This window comes from Ixodes scapularis, unplaced genomic scaffold (genome assembly GCF_016920785.2).
Source record: "Ixodes scapularis isolate PalLabHiFi unplaced genomic scaffold, ASM1692078v2 PGA_scaffold1__304_contigs__length_218370807, whole genome shotgun sequence".
NCBI lineage: Eukaryota > Metazoa > Arthropoda > Arachnida > Ixodida > Ixodidae > Ixodes > Ixodes scapularis.
Genome location: NW_024609846.1, coordinates 127512390 through 127531203, shown reverse-complemented (window position 1 = coordinate 127531203; position 18814 = coordinate 127512390). Strand labels below are relative to the sequence as shown.

The 18814-nt window shown below is 44.7% G+C and overlaps 2 protein-coding genes across 2 annotated transcripts; both read right to left on the bottom strand.

Annotated features, from left to right (window-relative positions):
• Window positions 1–2729: 2729 nt before the first annotated feature.
• Window positions 2730–5055, bottom strand: LOC115318813 (cuticle protein LPCP-23). Its single transcript, XM_040218630.2, has 2 exons — window positions 4708–5055; window positions 2730–3752 (listed from the first exon to the last, which is right to left on the bottom strand). Exons 1-2 carry the CDS (start codon window positions 4714–4716, stop codon window positions 2730–2732), a joined length of 1032 nt encoding a protein of 343 aa, XP_040074564.1. The 5' UTR covers window positions 4717–5055.
• A 3422-nt stretch (window positions 5056–8477) lies between these two features.
• LOC115325421 (larval/pupal cuticle protein H1C) lies at window positions 8478–10790 on the bottom strand. The gene is made up of 3 exons (XM_029986129.3): window positions 10750–10790; window positions 8690–9719; window positions 8478–8599 (listed from the first exon to the last, which is right to left on the bottom strand). Coding segments are annotated over exons 1-3 (1041 nt in total). The 5' UTR covers window positions 10759–10790; the 3' UTR covers window positions 8478–8597.
• Between the last annotated feature and the right edge of the window lie 8024 nt (window positions 10791–18814).

Here is an 18814-nt window from a genome sequence, read left to right as displayed (position 1 = left end):
TCGATCTGTAGCTCAGTGTCCTGTTTCGTATATTCCTTAACTTATTTTCTTCGGTGCTTTACGTCATTCCCTATCGCGTCCACTTTATCGCAAGTGTCGCTGCAGAACCTAGCGCTTCCGCCCTTAGTTTGCGGCGAAGACCATCAAGAGCTTTTGCAAACCCTTTGGATTCCTTTTAACTTTGGTCATGGTATTCGTACAAAGTATAAAAAAACACGCACACACATACACACATTGAGCTGTGTTCGGCAGCAGTGCGCAAAACAAAATTATTTAGATCTGAAAGCAAATTCTCATCTTCGAGCAGAAACCAGGATTTTTAGATGTGCGCCTGTTGTGCACCGCTGCACAACTGATCAAGGTAGAGGGCCGTCCTTCCTTTCTGCAAACAACGCCTGGTGTTGCGGATTTTAGAGTTGCGCTGTTCGATCGTGCGTGGAGCGCGTGTAGTTTGCGCCGAGATTGAGAGAACATGGGCTTCGAGATCCGGCACCACGTGGGAAGGATTCCCGGTATGGTGAATGACCTGAAGCCATTCACCGATCTTCGAAGTGTGGTCATGTTCCACGGGGGATTCGAAGGCGGAGCGACTTCGTTCGCATCGCGTGCTCCATCACAGATATTGTCTACTGATCCCGGCGCGCTTCAAAATGACCGATGCAATTCGGCATAAGCTTCCTCGGTAATATCCCTGACAGGTTAAACAAAATAGTGAAGTGAACTGAAAACCTCATAAGGTTAAAACATAACGAAGTGAACCGAAAACCGAGTCACTCCTAGTGAGAGTTACTCGGACTGGTAGAAATCCATGACATGGCAGACAGAATAAAGCTTGCTTGAGATAAATCGTCAGAGTAACTCTTTAGTGTACAGAATCGTCAAACAATTTGGTGTTAATATTCAAATTCTATTATATGATATTTATAAAGAAGAGTAAAAACAGTCTTTAACACCGTAATTTCGGGGTACCCTAACGTGATGTTGCACGTGCCTGGAAAATAGACCCCACACAAACGACCTGCTGTCTTAATACACATTTCTAGCCGTGCTGTGAATTTTACTACTTTTATGATAGATTCAAGATTTTGCAAGAGCTTACACATGAGGTACAGTCATGTCTCGTTAATATGCACCCCGTTAATTTCGATACCCCGCTATATGAACACCATATTCTCGGGGAAAAACTGGGAAAATTCATGCGTTTCTGTCTCGTTATTATGGGAAAATCACATTATGGAGGATTTTGGGGGGAACGGGGGTGTACACATTGATAAAACATTACTATATGTGCATTTTTGAAAATTCTTAAGTGTAGTATTTCTCCACACTAAATGACAGTACTTTAGGTGCAAATCGAATAGTCGTTTCACTGTAGTAGCTAAAGTTCTATGATGTATGTAGATTAATCACACGATACAGAATGTGATCGTATTCACTCACGACAAGCCGAACACTAACCGATGGGATGTTGTTACGAGCATTGACATAGATTCCACAAAAAAAAAAGATTTACACGCAGTGCAATCATATTCTAAAATTGGCCTAACATATTATACGGCTTCATCAACCTGTACAAAAAAATATATATATAATAATTGGCGAGAACGGCCGGCGTCACCAATTACGCTATTCTCATCACCAGATGCACTAAGTGTTTGTACAGAATATACTGCCGCGTGCATGACCGAGCATAAACGGTTCTCAGTGTCTCTAGAAGTTTCGTGTTAATTCTTACTCCGAGCGTAAAAGCTATAGGGTGGCCGGAAAGACCTGCCCTAGTCAGTCTCGCCCTTGCTCACTCCCGGTCATTGTAGGTCGAATCTTCGAGATACCGAGTGTAATAGATGAGGAATCGAGCGCGGTCTTGTCGATTCATTCACTCTTCTGCCAGCCAGCTGTCACGCCGGCGCCCCGTCGCTCGTTGTTGCCTCCGTAGACGCTCGCTGCTGCTTTCTCGACGTTGTTTCTTTCTTTCGTGGCTGGCACAAGTTCACCGATTAAACATTTATTCTCAGTTTACGCTCGTCGAGCCTTTTCAATCTGCGACAATATAAACTACCAAACAAACTTTGAAGAGAAGGTTCTCCGCAGTATTTGGGGGTCCAGGATCGTCGAATGAGCTAGGAATTAATATATCTGTTTCTACCGATCCTGCCTACGTCTCCGTGTCAAATTTTGAACAATTCTGCTATGGCCGACATTGTAATGAAAGCAAGTTTTGTAACCAGTGTTGCCTGCTGTACCCTACAGCAGAGTCGAACACGATATCTTACAATTGTAGTAGCGATTTCGGAAGGGTATATTGGAAAATATCGAGGTGATATTTGATTTTTGTTTTAACGCAATCGAACACTTAAACTGCAACTTCATGGAGGAAATGGTTGTCTGCCGCATTCAGACGTTCCTGTTTCATAGAATCCAGCATGAGCAGCATATTCTCCTTCAGTACATGTCAGGAACTTAGAAATCAATGCCTTTATATCTCAGGTCATGTCACTTAGGTATTAATCTAGAATGGGGCAATACGACGATTGAAAGAAAGATCTCAAAGTGACGAGTTTCATTCTCTTTATTTCTCTCTTTATGACAACAAAAGTTGGCAGCGAACAGTCCTCTTCTTCATGGATTCCTAATGGCTGACGTCCACGATGGTAACTTTTCTTTGTGGAGTTTCTGTAAAACAGGGGTAATAAATTCACTCATCAGGACTCTGTGCTCAATGAAAGCACTCAGGTTGGAAAATATATCTGCATAAACTTACACTTCTTCTTGCGGAGGAGGGTGGTGTAGTCACCATAGGTGCCAAGACCGTATCCGTAGTTCAGACCGTAGCTGCCGAGCCCATGTCCGTAACCAAAGTGGCCGGCGCCGTAGCCGAGAGAACCAACGCCATATCCGTAGACTGGGGCAGCGTGGGCGTAGGAAGCCAGAGCTGGAGCGGCGTGGTAGGTCTGGTAGCTGGCGATAGCTGGAGCAGCGTGGACGGTGGATACCCTAGTCACGGCTGGAGCAGCGGCATAAGTGGCGACAGCTGGGGCAGCGTGGTAAGTCTGGTAGCTGGCAACAGCTGGAGCAGCGTGGACGGTGGACACCCTAGTCACGGCTGGAGCAGCAGCGTAGGTGGCAACTGGGGCAGCGGCATAGCTGGCGAAAGCTGGAGCAGTCTGGTAGGTAGCGACCTTGGTAACAGCTGGAGCAGCGGCATAGGTGGCAATTGGAGCAGCGGCATAAGTGGCGACAGCTGGAGCAGCATGGACGGTGGACACCCTAGTCACGGCTGGAGCAGCAGCGTAGGTGGCAACTGGGGCAGCAGCATAGCTGGCGAAAGCTGGAGCAGTCTGGTAGGTAGCGACCTTGGTGACAGCTGGAGCAGCCGCATAGGTGGCAACTGGAGCGGCGTGGTAGGAGGCGACAGCTGGAGCAGCGGCGTAGGTCGCAACGGCTGGAGCGGCGTGGTAGGAAGTGGCCACAGTGCGGCTCACGGCTGGGGCAGCAACACTGTAGCCGGTCAGACCAGAGTAGCCGTAGCCGTTCCTAAGACCAACAGCGTGGCCGTAGCCAAGACCATGGCCGTAGCCGAGGCCGGAGTAGCCAAGGCCAGAGTAGCCGAGGCCGGAGTAGCCAAGGCCGGAGTAACCGAGACCAGAGTAACCGAGGCCAGAGTAGCCGAGGCCGTGGCCGTAGCCGAGACCGCCTTGGACGTAGCCAGCAATGGCTCCGCTGGCCAGAGCCAGGAGAAGACAAGCACGGAACTGCATTAATCAACATTAGAGCACATTAGTTGGATATTGTAAACTTTATACTGATGACGCAAGATGGTGCCAGCTGAGTAAACAGTTTGTTTTGCTTAAATATTGGTCAACGCGAGTGTTCCAGTTAGCATTCAATCAAAATAACAGTAATCAATGTAGATCCTGAAAGAGAACGTAGCTCGATATTTTAAATCTGCTTTGTGGTCAAATTAATATATATTTGCTCTTCTATATTATATATTATTGCGGCGTTTAATCAAGTTTGCACTTAACTGTCTGAGAGTCGTAAAAGAACAAAGCATCCCACTTTGCACCAAGCCGTATTTTTTAACTGATTAATATATCAGCGTGCAATGTGAAAAATGTATGCCACAATTGTTTGTAAGCAAGCGGTCATCTCCATCAAACTGCGTTTGCAAGTTAAACCTATGTTCTGATTGTAAAAATCTGTATCAACATAAGGGGGCGCGACAGACTGCAATTTTACAGCAAATATTTCTGCAACATATGTTGGGGGAAGTTTGGTCTTCATAAAAAAACTTCAGTTATACATTTCATAAAATATCAGACTTGAAAAAAACGTGTTACAGTTAAGACCTGAGTGATATCAATGTTTGATTGCGTTCGCCTGAAAGTCTTTCAAATTAAAAATATATTCTTTCAACTTAAACTTAAATTCTTGAATTGACCACTCAATGCGCCCCACTCAAGCCAACAATTTCCTAACCAAACGACCATATTTTTAAAAAAAAATTGAAGAATCCACTTTTGCAATAAAAGTTGATGTAGCTTAGTTACGCGAAGCAAGCAAAGTAAACACATGTTCAAGTGCCTACTGGACCTTATTTCCGATAGGCACAGGAATCATATGAGGAAAGGCACAACCTAATAAAAATGCTTATAAAAGTAGATAAACGAGCTTTAAAGTCCGGTATTTTCAAAATGGTGCACTCACTCCGGTCATGGTGTAGGTTTACAGAAGAGGAGTTCAACTGCGAACTTGGATGAAAAATCTGGAGCTTTTATACACAACAGGATTGAACGAGAACGTGATGTACATCAAATGAGAAAGCACAGAAAAGAAAAAGCCTGAAAGAAAGAAAGCAGACAACTTGTATTTTGTATAAACTGATTGTAACCTTGGGGAAAAGTATTGAGGTATGTCAATCACGTACACCCTTTGACGCGAATCAGCATACTAGAAATAACTGGCTTGAAAAATTCCGCGTACACTCAATAGTTGACTCGACGCCAATGAATAATGAAAGGGTTTTGTTAAATGTGCTTTGCGCTGTTATTTCTCTACCCGGATTTTGCCACGTGCAATGCTCCTTTCTGCAACCTTGGGGATCCTTTTCTAGTGCTTAAAGTAGGTTTCTTAATTGAATTGGTTGTACGGTGCCCCCACAGATTCAACGCCGCTATAGATTATTCGTTTTTGAGAAGGGCCTATTGAGACAGGTTCTAATTATTTAGACAATGCATCCTATATAACAGGGGTCTCAAACACGCGGCCCGCGGGCCGCATGCGGCCCGCGACTCGCTGGGACGCGGCCCGCAGGCAACCTGCTGCGAGTCCCGGCTGCCATGTCACAAGCGCTATAGAAATGGCATATGCCATCGTGATCTCACCTCGCCGATTCATTTCCGCTTGAAAAGTAGCTCCGCTCTTTTAACGTATTCACATAGTTTTAACTTATCTGTGTTCATTCGCCCTTTGTCTCGCTTTATGTTTTGCTTCCCGGATTTTTGAAAAGCGAGCTTTTTGTTGAAGGATGCATCTTGGATGCGCGAACTCCGAATCAGCAGAACTGCCGAAGATAAAGATAAAGATAAAGCATCAAAAGACAAGTATGTGTGTTGAACTAGAAATCGTCAGGAAACCTAGAACTGCCAAATTAACTGATTGTTTTTAGAGACATATTGAGCTTGGTTAATCCCTGAGTGAATTGGACAAGGCGAACGACAGTGCACTTGCTCTTTTGTTCAATTAAAAATGCGACCCCGTTGGCGGAAAGGTGTCATTTTAATTATTGTTATTACATCAGGTCACGGCCCAAAGTAGTCATATGAACAAACCAAATCTTAAAATGTCACTGGCTAAACTGAGTTTACAAAAAGCGTAGAGCACAAGGTCTGTTACTTCGAACTCGTTTGAACCGCCCCCTCAGTCTAACGTTGGCCCTCGGCCTTCCCAGTGTGGCTGTCTGGCCCTCACGATCCCCTCAGTTTGAGACCGCTGCTATATAAGTTTCACTAGGCTTGTCAATCAGAAATGTAATACGCGAAAGTAACTGGTAAAAAGACCACGTGGCTTCTTTATGGTGGTGCGGGGTAAGCAAGGGTTGCTGTGGTGACCGTCGCCGCCCTCTGCTTCGCAGGCGGCAGCGACGGCAGGCACGAATATTTTTGAAAGGCAGGTGATGTATTGAAAAGGGCAATCGTTCTTTAAATGGCGGGTATCACTGAACACAAATACCAGCAGTGATGCTGGTGTCTGATAACTCAAAATGTGCAGTAGGATTTACATACATCTAACCAGCTTTTATGGGGCTTGCTGAAGTTATGTAATATATTTTCCTTCTGTACTAGTCACTGACAAGATGAACACCACGGTCATTAAGAATAGGACAATATTTAGCTTCGTTTGCCTCATCTCTGTTTCAATCGTCTCTTTTTTTCGGGTCCAGTTTCTTGTGCTTGGGTGTCATATTGGCAGGGTTGGCACAGACATTTTGACTGATTCTGACTTTTGCAAAAGCAGTTGAAGCCCCTTTATTGTTGCTAATTACAAGGGGGAATTTGGAAGCTGCTGCAAAGGTGCGGCATTGGTGTCGCTGAAATGCATGCATTTCATGATCACCTTAACTACTTCGCTTAGATGTCCGCTCATTTGAACCTGGGTATCTCGTCTCACGTTCGTAGCCACCATTGTTTCGAGGCACCACTGAAGCAGGATAAAGTTGAAATAGCTGACCAAACGCTTATGTGCTCTGCATTGCTTTTATTTTGTCTTTGTTTAGCTGCACCTGGGTGGCGCAACCGTGCCCCATTTCGTGCGTTGCGGCGATGCTTTTTTTTTATTACGAGCTTCTGGGAGCGCTGTTGAACAGTAAAACGCACACTGAGGCGCTGGCTGAGCATATTCATTTCTAATTAAAATCATCATTAGTATTTGTTAATTACATCAATGAATACAGGGTTAACGGAGAAATGAATATACTATGATTGGTATCTCAGACACTGAGTGACAACCGTTTTAGTGTCTTAGAACTCCAGTTCCAACTAGTGATATTAAGCTGTTAGACTCTTTCTCTAACACCATTTGATACCCCGCCATATGAACACCATTCTCGGGGAAAAACTGGGACAATGCATGCGTTTTTGTCTCGTTATTATGAGCAAATCACATTATGGACAATTTTGGGGAGAACGGGGGTGTCGACATGGTCAAGACATCACAATATGGGCATTTCTGAAAATTCTTAAGTCTGGTATTTCTCCACACTAAATGACAGTAATTTAGGTGCGAATCGAATAGTCGTTTGACTGAAGTAGCTAAAGTGCAATGATGTATGTAGGTTAATCATATGATGCAGAATGCGATCGTATTCCCTCAGGACAAGCCGAACACTGACAGATTGGATGTCCTTACGAGCATTGACATAGATTCCAAAAACACGATTTACACGCAGTGCAATTATATTCTAAAATCGGCCTAACATATTAAACGGCTTCATCAACCTGTACAAAAAATAAATAAATATAATAATTGGTGAGAACTGCCCGCCTCACCAATTACGCTATTCTCATCACCAGATGCACTAAGTGTTTGACAGAATATACTGCCGCGTGCATGACAGAGCACAAACGCTTCTCCGTGCCTCTAGAAGTTTCGTGTTTATTGTTACACCGAGCGTAAAAGTTAAGGTGGCCGGAAGGACCTGCCCTAGTCAGTCTCGCCCTTGCTCACTCCCGAACATTGTAGGTCGAATCTTCGAGATACCGAGTGTAATAGATGAGGAATCGAGCGCGGTCTTGTCGACTGATTCACTCTTGTGCCAGCCAGCTGTCACGCCGACGCACCGTCGCTCGCTGTTGCCTCCGTAGACGCTCGCTGCTGCTTTCTCGACGTTGTTTCTTTCTTTTGTGTCTCGCACAAGTTCACCGATTAAACCTTTATTCTCAGTTTACGCTCGTCGAGCCTTTTCCATCTGCGACAATATAAACTACCAAACAAGCTTTAAAGAAAAGGTTCTCCGCAGTATTTGGGGGTCCAGGATTGTCAAATGAGCTGGGAATTAATATCTCTGTTTCTACCGATCCCGCCTACGTCTCCGTGTCAAATTTTGAACAATTTTGCTATGGCCGACATTGTAATGAAAGCAAGTTTTCTAACTAGTGTTGCCTGCTGTACCCTACAGCAGAGTCGAACACAATATATCACAATTCTAGTAGCGATTTCGGAAGGGTATCTTGGAAAATATCGAGGTGATATTTGATTTTTGTATTAACGCAATCGAACACCTAAACTGCAAATGCAAGGAGGAAATGGTTGCCTGAGGCATTCAGGTGTTCCTGTTTCATACAATCGTGCATGAGCGGCATATTCTCCTTCAGTAGAGGTCAGGAATTTAGAAATCGCTGCCTTAATATCTCAGGTCATGTCATTTAGGTATTAATCTAAAATGGCGCAATACGACGATTGAAAGAAAGATGTGAAAGTGACGAGTCTCATTCTTTTTATTGCTTTCTTTACGACAACAAGCGATGGCAGTGAACAGACCTCTTCTTCATAGATTCCTTGTGGCTGACGTCTACGATGGTAACTCTTCTTTGCGGAGTTTCTGTAAAACAGGGGGTAATAACTTCAATCATCAGAACTCTATGCTAAATGAAAGCATTCAGGTTATAAAAATATATCTGCATAAACTTACACTTCTTCTTGCGGAGGAGGGTGGTGTAGTCACCATAGGTGCCAAGACCGTACCCATAGTTCAGACCGTAGCTGCCGAGCCCGTGTCCGTAACCAAAGTGGCCGGCGCCGTAGCCCAGAGAACCAACGCCATATCCGTAGACTGGGGCAGCGTGGGCGTAGGAAGCCAGAGCTGGAGCGGCGTGGTAGGTCTGGTAGCTGGCGACAGCTGGAGCAGCGTGGACGGTGGATACCCTAGTCACGGCTGGAGCAGCGGCATAAGTGGCGACAGCTGGGGCAGCGTGGTAGGTCTGGTAGCTGGCGACAGCTGGAGCAGCGTGGACGGTGGACACCCTAGTCACGGCTGGAGCAGCAGCGTAGGTGGCAACTGGGGCAGCAGCATAGCTGGCGAAAGCTGGAGCAGTCTGGTAGGTAGCGACCTTGGTAACAGCTGGAGCAGCGGCATAGGCGGCAACTGGAGCAGCGGCATAAGTGGCGACAGCTGGAGCAGCGTGGACGGTGGACACCCTAGTCACGGCTGGAGCAGCAGCGTAGGTGGCAACTGGGGCAGCAGCATAGCTGGCGAAAGCTGGAGCAGTCTGGTAGGTAGCGACCTTGGTGATAGCTGGAGCAGCCGCATAGGTGGCAACTGGAGCGGCGTGGTAGGAGGCGACAGCTGGAGCAGCGGCGTAGGTCGCAACGGCTGGAGCGGCGTGGTAGGAAGTGGCCACAGTGCGGCTCACGGCTGGGGCAGCAACAGCGTAGCTAGCTGGGGCAGCAACACTGTAGCCGGTCAGACCAGAGTAGCCGTAGCCGTTCCTAAGACCAACAGCGTGGCCGTAGCCAAGACCATGGCCATATCCGAGGCCGGAGTAGCCAAGGCCAGAGTAGCCGAGGCCGGAGTAGCCAAGGCCGGAGTAGCCAAGGCCGGAGTAACCGAGACCAGAGTAGCCGAGGCCAGAGTAGCCGAGGCCGTGGCCGTAGCCAAGACCGCTCTGGACGTAGCCAGCGATGGCTCCGCTGGCCAGAGCCAGGAGAAGACAAGCACGGAGCTGCATAAATCAACATTAGTGCACATTTTAATAAGTTAGATATTGTACACTTTATACTGATGGCGCAAGATGGTGCCAGGTGATAAACGGTTTGTTTTGCTTAAATATTGGTTAATGCGAATGTTACAGTTAGCATTCAATCAAAATAACAGTAATAAATGTAGATCCTGAAAGAGAACGTAGCTCGAAATTCCAAATCTGCTTTGTGGTTGAATAAATTAATATTTTCTCTTCTATAATATATGTTTTTGCGGCGTTTAATCAAGCTTGCACTAAACTGTCTCAGAGTCATAAAAAAACAAAGCGTCCCACTTTGCATCAAGGCGTATCTTTTAACCGATTAATGTATCAGTGTGCAATGTGAAAAATGTATGCCACAATCGTTTGTGAGCAAGCGGTCATCTCCATCAAACTGCGTTTGCAAGTTAAGCCTATGTTCTGGTTGCAAAAATCTGTATCAACTTATGGAGGCCCGACAGACTGCAATTTTACAGCAAATATTTCTGTAACATATGTTGCGGGAAGTTTGGACTTCATAAAAGTGTTCAGTGAGATATTTCATAAAATATCAGACTTAAACAAAAGATACTACTATTAAGACCTGAGTGATATCAATCCTTGATTGCGTTCGCTTGAAAGTCTTTCAAATAAAAAATGTATTCTTCAACTTAAACTTAAATTCTTGAATTGACCACTCAGTGCGCCCCGCACAAAATGCCCTTGTGAACAAGACCGCCGTTGAATGCGAACTCAACCGCCGATAGAGAGTTATAAAACACTTTTTTTAACCCAGGCAAACAATTTTCTAACGAAACAACCACCTTAAAACAAATTGAAGATTCTACTTTTGCATTAAAAGTTGATGTAGCCTAGTTACGCGAAGCAAGCAAGGTAAACACTTGTTCAAGTGCCTAGTCCTTATTTGCGATAGGCCCAATAATCATATGCGGAAAGGCACAGCCTAATAAAATACTTATAAAAGTAGATAAGCGAGCTTTAAGGTCCAGTATCTTCAAAATGGTGCACTCACTCCGGTCATGGTGTAGGTTTACAGAAGAGGAGTTCAACTGCGAACTTGGATGGAAAATCTGGAGCTTTTATACACAACAGGATTGAACGAGAACGTGATGTACATCAAATGAGAAAGCACAGAAAAGAAAAGCGTGAAATAAAGAAAGCAGACAACTTGTATTTCGTATAAACTGATTGTAACCTTGGGGAAAAGTATTAAGGTATGTCAATCACGTACACCCTTTGACGCGGATCTGCATACTAGAAATACCTGGATTGAAAAATTCCGCGTACACTCAATGGTCGACTCGACGCCATTGAGTAATGAATGGGTTTTGTTAAATGTGCTTTGCGCTGTTATTTCTCTACCCGGAGTTTGCCACGTGCAATGCTCCTTTCTGCAACCTTGGGTATCCCTTTCTAGTGCTTAAACTAGGTTTCTTAATCGAATTGATTGTACGGTGCCCACACAAATTCAACGCGGCTATAGATTATCCGTTTTTGAGAAGGGCCTATTGAGACAGGTTCTAACTATTTAGACAATGCATCCTATATAAGTTTCACTAGGCTTGTCAATCACAACTGTAATACACGAAAGTAACTGGCAAAAAGACCACGTGGCTTCTTCATGGTGGTGCGGTTTAAGCAAGGGTGGCTGTGGTGACCGTCGCCGCCCTCTGCTTCGCAGGCGGCAGCGACGGCAGGCACGAATATTTTTGAAAGGCAGGCGATGATGTATTGACAAGGGCAATCGTTCTTTAAATGGCTGGTATCACTGAGCAAAAATTCCAGTAGTGATGCTGGTGTCTTTGATAACTCAAAATGTGCAGGAAAGCGTTTCATGATCAGTAGGATTTATATGCATCTAACCAGCTTTCATGGGGCTTGTTGAAGCTATGTAATATATTTTCCTTCTGTACTGGTCACTGACAAGATGAACGCCACGGTCATTAAGAATAGAACAATATTCAGCTTCGTTTGCCTCATCTCTGTTTCAGTTGTCTCCTTTTTTCGGATCCAGTTTCTTCTGCTTGTTGGACACATTGGCAGTTTCGGCACAGCCGTTTTGACTGATTCTGACTTTTGCAAAAGCTGTTGAAGCTCCTGTATTGTTGCTAATACAAGGGTGAATTTGGAAGCTGCTGCAAGGGTGCGGCATTGGTGTCGCTGGAATGCATGTATTCCAAGATTACCTTAACTGCTTTGTTTAGAGGTCCGCTCATTTGAACCTGGGTATCGCGTCTCACGTTCGTAGCCACCATTGTTTCGAGGCACCACTGAAGCAGGATCGATTTGAAAGAGCTGACCAAACGCTGATATGTTCTGCATTGCTTTTACTTTGTCTTTGTTTAGCTGCAGCTAGGTGGCGCAACCGTGCCCCATTTCGTGCGTTGTGGAGATGCTTCTTTTTCATCACGAGCTTTTAGGAGCGTTGTTGCACAGTAAAACGTACATTAAGGCGTTGGTTAAGCATATTTATTTCTAAATAAAATCATCATTAGCACTTGTTAATTGCATCAATGAATACAGGGCTAACGGGGAAATTAATATACTATGATTGGTATCTCAGACACTGAGTGACAACCGTTTTAGTGCCTTAGGACTCCAGTTTCAACTAGTGATATTAAGCTGTTAGACTCTTTCTCTAACACCATTTTGCGGAGAGGTTCGTGGCCAGATTTATTCCTTCTCTTCATTCGGTTTGGCGCGATTTGGCCGAAGTTGCATTTTGCGCCATGTAGTCCTTTATAATCATCATCATCACCGCCATCAACCCTCTTTGTTTTTAACTCTTTTTTTACTTCGGTGGTGTAGCTTCCCAGCTCATCTTCCACATGCTGGATAGTCACAATTGCAATTCTTGCTTTCTTTGGTGTCAGTTAAGTTTCTTTTCTTATGTGAACGTTGTTCGTTTTTACAGAGAAGTTCACACTAACAGTGCTCGTCACAATGGAGCACTGGAGTAGGGTTACTTGACATAAGAGTCGTGAAAGCAGTGCTGCATTTGCTGCATCTGAGTAAAATATTCTCGGAAAGCGCCTCCAGGTTAAAAAAAAAAAAAAGTATGGTAACATTTGGATGAGGTATATATCTATATTTTAGTAAGCAGTTTACAGAGGCCGAAGGGGACCTTGTTCCTGGCTAATGGCGTATTCATATTCGCGGAAAATGCTCTTGCCGCCGACCACATTTACTCAACGGAAAAAGACCACGCCGTTGACGTGGGTTCGGTCTCTCGAGGATACGACGAGAGTCGACACTGCAGCATTTAATTTTACGAATATAAGGGTACTTCCAGCTCGCGCACGTATAGTTAATATGTTTGTGCTGAGTCTTTTGTGCTTGCATAACAAAGAAACTATGTGTGAAGTGTGCGTTAAAACTGTTTATGGCAAAGGAGAGAAGGCGACAGGTGTCCGATGACAGCGTATCATGTAGGCTTCCCATTGCAATCAGCAGTTCACTGCTTCGCAGTATATAATAGCTAACAGCCCACAGTTGCAAGAACACGGCCAACGTACTCTTGGAACTATTGTTTTAGAGTGCAGGAATAAACCAACGAGCAAACGCGAGACAGTGTGTACGTTTTGCTCATGCCTAACTGGGCACTGGCTTTATTAAGCATATATTATAGACTGTCTTTCTGGATCAGATGGTTTTCGAAATGGGCTGGATGATTTTGTATCGATGCCTATTTTTCCTGATACAACAAGACAGTGCCATTTGTACCAGTCGGCAAGGTTGTGATGTCAACAAATACGATTTCCCCGTGTGTTCTGATTGGCTGCAGCGGAGTGTAAAGGCTTTCCTCGCGCAAAAGACCTGTCCCGAACCGATTTGTCTCGCGGCCAAAAATCATTGCAGAGGCAAGCGGAATTTGTATTCAGCAGCGCATTTTGACAAAGGCTCACCCTCAATCAACCTTCTCAAACGTCTTTATGCTCCGTTTCACCGTACGATGGACTGCAACGGATGCTACAAGTTATCATAGCCAATCCGACGCTCCGTGCATACCAGGCGACTTCACGCTTCCCACGTCGCTCCGCCCACCCGGTAGGTCACGTAACACACTCCGTGCTGTGAATTCGCTCTGGTGGCTTGTGGCGTTCACTTTTGTGCGTCATAAGGTAAAACGGAGTATAGAATTTGTGTAGCCTTTTCAGATGTCCTATCCTTAAAATCCTAGGGGGGGGGGGGGGGGGGGGTACTTTTCGTCTTCATATGCTGCAAAGATTCACTCGGCACTAAACAAGTTTGCAAGAGTGACCGACAGATGGAATGTGTAAGTAGCCATGCGCGGTTCGGTGGTGTCGCAAGGAAACTGAGAGGGAAGGTAGTGGAGTATAAACGTAATGTCAAACCGGACCACCTTTTTTTTTTCTTTTTTTTTTTTTTTTTTGCGTGTGATTTAAGCGTTGTGTCACCTTTTCTCCAGCCGGGCAGTCCTTTGTTCGTGGTACTCTTTTTTTTTTAGTGCTGACTACACGGAGAGGTGTGCTGCCGTAAACTTTCCATCCTGTAAGAAAACACACTATGCAGTACAAAACGAGTATGAGTCACCTTTCCGACTGCACTGCATGTTACAGACTTTGTAGTCATTTAAATAGAAAAACAATAAGCATTAAAAAACAATAAGCAAAATGATGATGGGCTTTTGAGTAATAAAGTAAAATATTTTCCCGTATTTCTGGAAAAGGTTGCACTTTTCAAATAAAATAATAAAACATCTCAAGATTGCAATGTTAATTTTGTTAGTTTCTTTTCCAGACGTGGCGGATGAGCCACAAATTTCAACATTGTGCCAGAAGAACCTCCGAAGAAGAGGAAGCGTTGCAGCCTGAAGACATTTCTTCACGAGAAACTGAAAGAATCTAATAAGGTTCGTTGTTGGGCTAGTTGGTTTATCTGAGTTAAACATATAAAATTGTCACGTAACAAGCACTATTACTAAAAATAATTAACATGGCTCGCATTTACCGATACACTGCAGGGCGTTTTCATAAAAGATTGAACAACCATGTCCGGTGACCATTTTTAATTTTGATAAAAGAAATAATTTGCTGGCTCCATGCCCAGAAAAAAAAAACAATCCTTGTTCTGAAAAAAAAAAATTATCTTTGCGAAAAAAAATTGCAAACACCCTCTCTTAGGTTCACGGTTTTTGTATCGCGCGATGGTTGGCAGTTCGGCGGCTTAGCCCCCCTCAAAAAAAAAAACTGTTGCGGCTGCGGGTCTAGAAATATTTACTTACAAATTAGGCATAGGAAGGATTGACCAAAAGTATTAATCGCCGAATATTAGGGTCGCTATTTTGAGAAACGAAATTGCAAATACGGCACATTGCGCATTGACGGTCTGGGTTAAAGATTTGTTTTCTCCATATCTTTAAAAGCTAAAGTCTTGAAACTTTGCGAGCGTGTGTTCTCTGTACATAATTCATCTGCGAATGAAATATTGCCACGGGTGGTGAGCAAAAGAACAAAAATAAACAGGAAGGCGAAACGTTTATGGGGCGAACTTGTGCCCGAAACATAGGGTTTAAAGAACAGGTGTCGTAAGCGACCGACGATGTCGGAGAAGAGGCAGAATCCGGTGCTAGCGTAAGACTGACTGCGGCTTGCCACACGGAGCCCCTTATGTACACGCGTGGGCTTCTGGAACAATCGGCGTAAAAGCTTCAGCGCCTAGAACATTTTAACCTCGAATCAGCCAGCACGGTTCTTGAATTTATCAGAGCATCACATTACAGCGTCAACAAAAATGTACACCCGCGGCCAAGCATCGAACCTTGGCTTTCGCATGGAAGGCAAGCGCGATAGCCGCTAGGCCACGAGCGCGCTGCCTATACTTGGTCAGGTGCGCACGCGGTAATATCGTTGTCCTGGTTAGCTGGAGACATTCAGAAGAATTGCTCACATATATGGGCATTGAACTAAATACGCATTATTTTGAAAATCATTAGAAAAGGCCATCTTTAATATTCTTTAAACTCTCCGAAATTAACGTTTATAATATGTACTAACATAATCTGCAAAAAACATAATGCAGTATTTATGTGGCTTTGAACTAATAAGGCGAGAGATATGGCCATATTGACGCTAACGTGGTTGCCATATAGATGGAGTGTGCACATACGCTTCTTTTCAATTTCATTCATATTAAAAAAGCGTAAAAATGCTACGGGGTGGTTAGGAAAAGACAAACAAACAGTGCAAACTGAGGGCCGTAGGCCGGAGCAATCGAGAGGCGCCACCCTGAAACATACTTGGCAGTGCCTGTTTCAACAGCCGGCGTGTAGCGTCTCCGTCTACGCGACGTAAAGGAAGCAACCGGAGCGTTTTTTCGAATAGATCAGCCTACAACTTCGGCGGTCGCATGATAAGGGAGGTAATGCGCGGCAGAACCTGAACCTGTGTTACCTGTGAGCGCCAATAGATCAGCTGCCATGGAGGGCCACAAAACGCAAATAAATAAATAAAGAAATAAAAATACTAAAAACAATGCTTAAGTGTAGGAATGTGAAAGCATTCTTACCAGTGCCGAAGTCGAGTTACTTCCCAGACTTTCAGCCCTGGCGCACTCTCCCAATATACGGCTCTGTCCTCACTCGCACTGCAGCGACAAAGCGTGGAAGCTCTTGGTAACTTGTAGTTGTGGCGCTTTCCATGAGATGTCACCACCACAATTACTCAGTCAGTGTATAATATTGCACAGGACAAGTAAATTCTATGATTATAATGCAATTATATGCAAAGGTGCAAGCAAGCTGGACAAGAATGACGAAAATAATCCCTGGAGAAGGGGAACAGGATGAACAAAGGACAAACACAAATCTCCAAACTTGTGCGCGACCGAAAAACTCCGCCTGGTGCGGGTATCGAACCTAGCGGCAAGCGGCGAGTGCCGCGCGGCTTCCAGTTTCACCACTCATGAAGCATACCACTGATAAGCAGAAGTTGGCAGCAGACGGCTGCAGACGACACGGCGGACGGCGTTTCGTCCGCCTGCCCATGCATCAAAAGTGGTCCCGAAGTGCCAACAAATGACGTCACAGAAACCGGAGTGTCATGCTGTCGGACGTCGTGATCCTAGCGGTTGGTCATAGAAATGCTTGCGAAAAGCACGAGCGAACGCAAGTGTCGCTGTCGACTTGGCGTCCAAACCTCTGGCTGCTGAAACTTCCGTGGACTGTCACACCAGAGAGTGACCTGCAGCAGAGCAGGCACCTGCTACACCACCACAGCTGCTAGAACACCGTCAGGATCGCGACCAGCGACAACATGACACTTTTGTGGCGTCACCAGGCGGAAGTCGAGGGATACTTTTAGAGTGCAGCGCCTGTTTTAGGTTTGAGCGGCGTCGGCGCAATCGCGCGTGGCATTTTAAGACGTTTCTCATAATGACGTCACGCCACGCAGCGCCTAAATTCAGCGGAAAAATTCCCGGCTAAATTTAGTGGTAAAATTTCCCCACTAAATTTAGCGAAAAAAATTCCCCGCTAATAGACCCTGACGAAAATAATCCCTGGAGAAGGGGAACAAGAGGGACAAAGGACAAACACAAGAGCGCCCCACCTGTAATGGAGAGGTCCCAGGTTCGATACCCGGACCAGGCGGATTTTTTTGGTCGCGCACCAGTCACCTAGGTGTGTTGGCAGATTTGTATTTGTTCTTTGTCCCTCTTGTTCCCCTTCTCCAGGGATTATTTTCGTCATTCTTGTCCAGCTCGCTTGCACCTAACTTTGCATTTAATTGCATTATAATAATAGACCATATCCGAAACTGCTTAGTGGTCTGGCAGCACTGCACGCGGTCATCTTTGTAGCATCAGGTATCTTGAGTTTCGGTTTCTCAGCATTTCCAGGGCATGGACGCCCTGCCACTAAGTGCGATTCAGAAACTATTGTTTTCTGACTTCCGATCACCCAACGTGGACAAACGACCAGGCCATCATGCCTTTCATCTCTGAGGACATTTTTAATTATAAAGCAATTAAATGCAAAGGTGCAAGCGAGCTGGATAAGAATGACGAAAATAATCCTCGGAGAAGGGGAACGAGGGATTGTCTTCGACATTTTTAATTCTTTTTTGATGCGAACACGCATGAAGTCGTACTGTTTTAACGGTAGACTGCTCCACACCAATATATGCGACTCAAGGACTTTTTTTTTTTTTGTATTTACTGGCGAAAGTTTTTTTTTTTTTTTCGTTTTGTTTTTTAAAGGAAACTGTGCCTTGGACAATATTGTTCTGACGTTGAAAGAGCTCGAATTGGTTTCAGATAGCGTTGACCTAAAGCACAGTTGACAGATGTTGCGCTATTAATGAAGATTTGTTCAACCGTGGCAAAATAACTGCATTGACTTTCTTAAAACTGCCCTCCGAGCTTCTTTGTACTAAACAAAATTTTTACCTTGGCTGCGATGGGAAAAAAAAAGAAAAGGAGATTGTGAAATGAAGTTGGCACCGGCCATGCTGCTCCTGTCGATGTCGGCAACGTAAGTTTTCGCCGTCGCTGACATCGAAGTTTTAGCCCTTTCGATCAAGCTAAGTCGAGCGCCACGTTTGAGAAAAAAGGCAGCAAAATTTCGTCTCTGTGAGTGTTGAGCAAACACAAAAGATATGTCATTCGCGTCTGTTGTGTTTTTTAGTCTACATGACCGCGCTTTAAATTTTAAAGAATAATATATCAACAAACTCTCCTGTTTAGTTTTAGAGGTGTTTTGCAAACTTCGTTTACCGACGCCAGATAGGTAGAGAAATAGATGCAAAGCACTGAGATTGTTTTCTGGCTTTCCAAAGTAGTTAACTTTTTTTATATATATGACATCAAAATGAGGGCTTTGTGGTGCTTTTAGTTTTTGTTGTTCACTGTTAACCATAAGCATCTTCAATCATGGTTGTTGGCGTAGATTATTAAAACTGTAATCTTTTTGCCTCACTTAACAGCCTTGGCCTCGTCCACATAAGTTGAGCTGCTGGCGCATCAAGAAAAACGCAGGCCGACACTACAACGTACATAGAAGAAGAAAAAAGTTTAGAAACAAATTTGGTACAACTTCGTGAAAAGATTAGAGCGCAGTT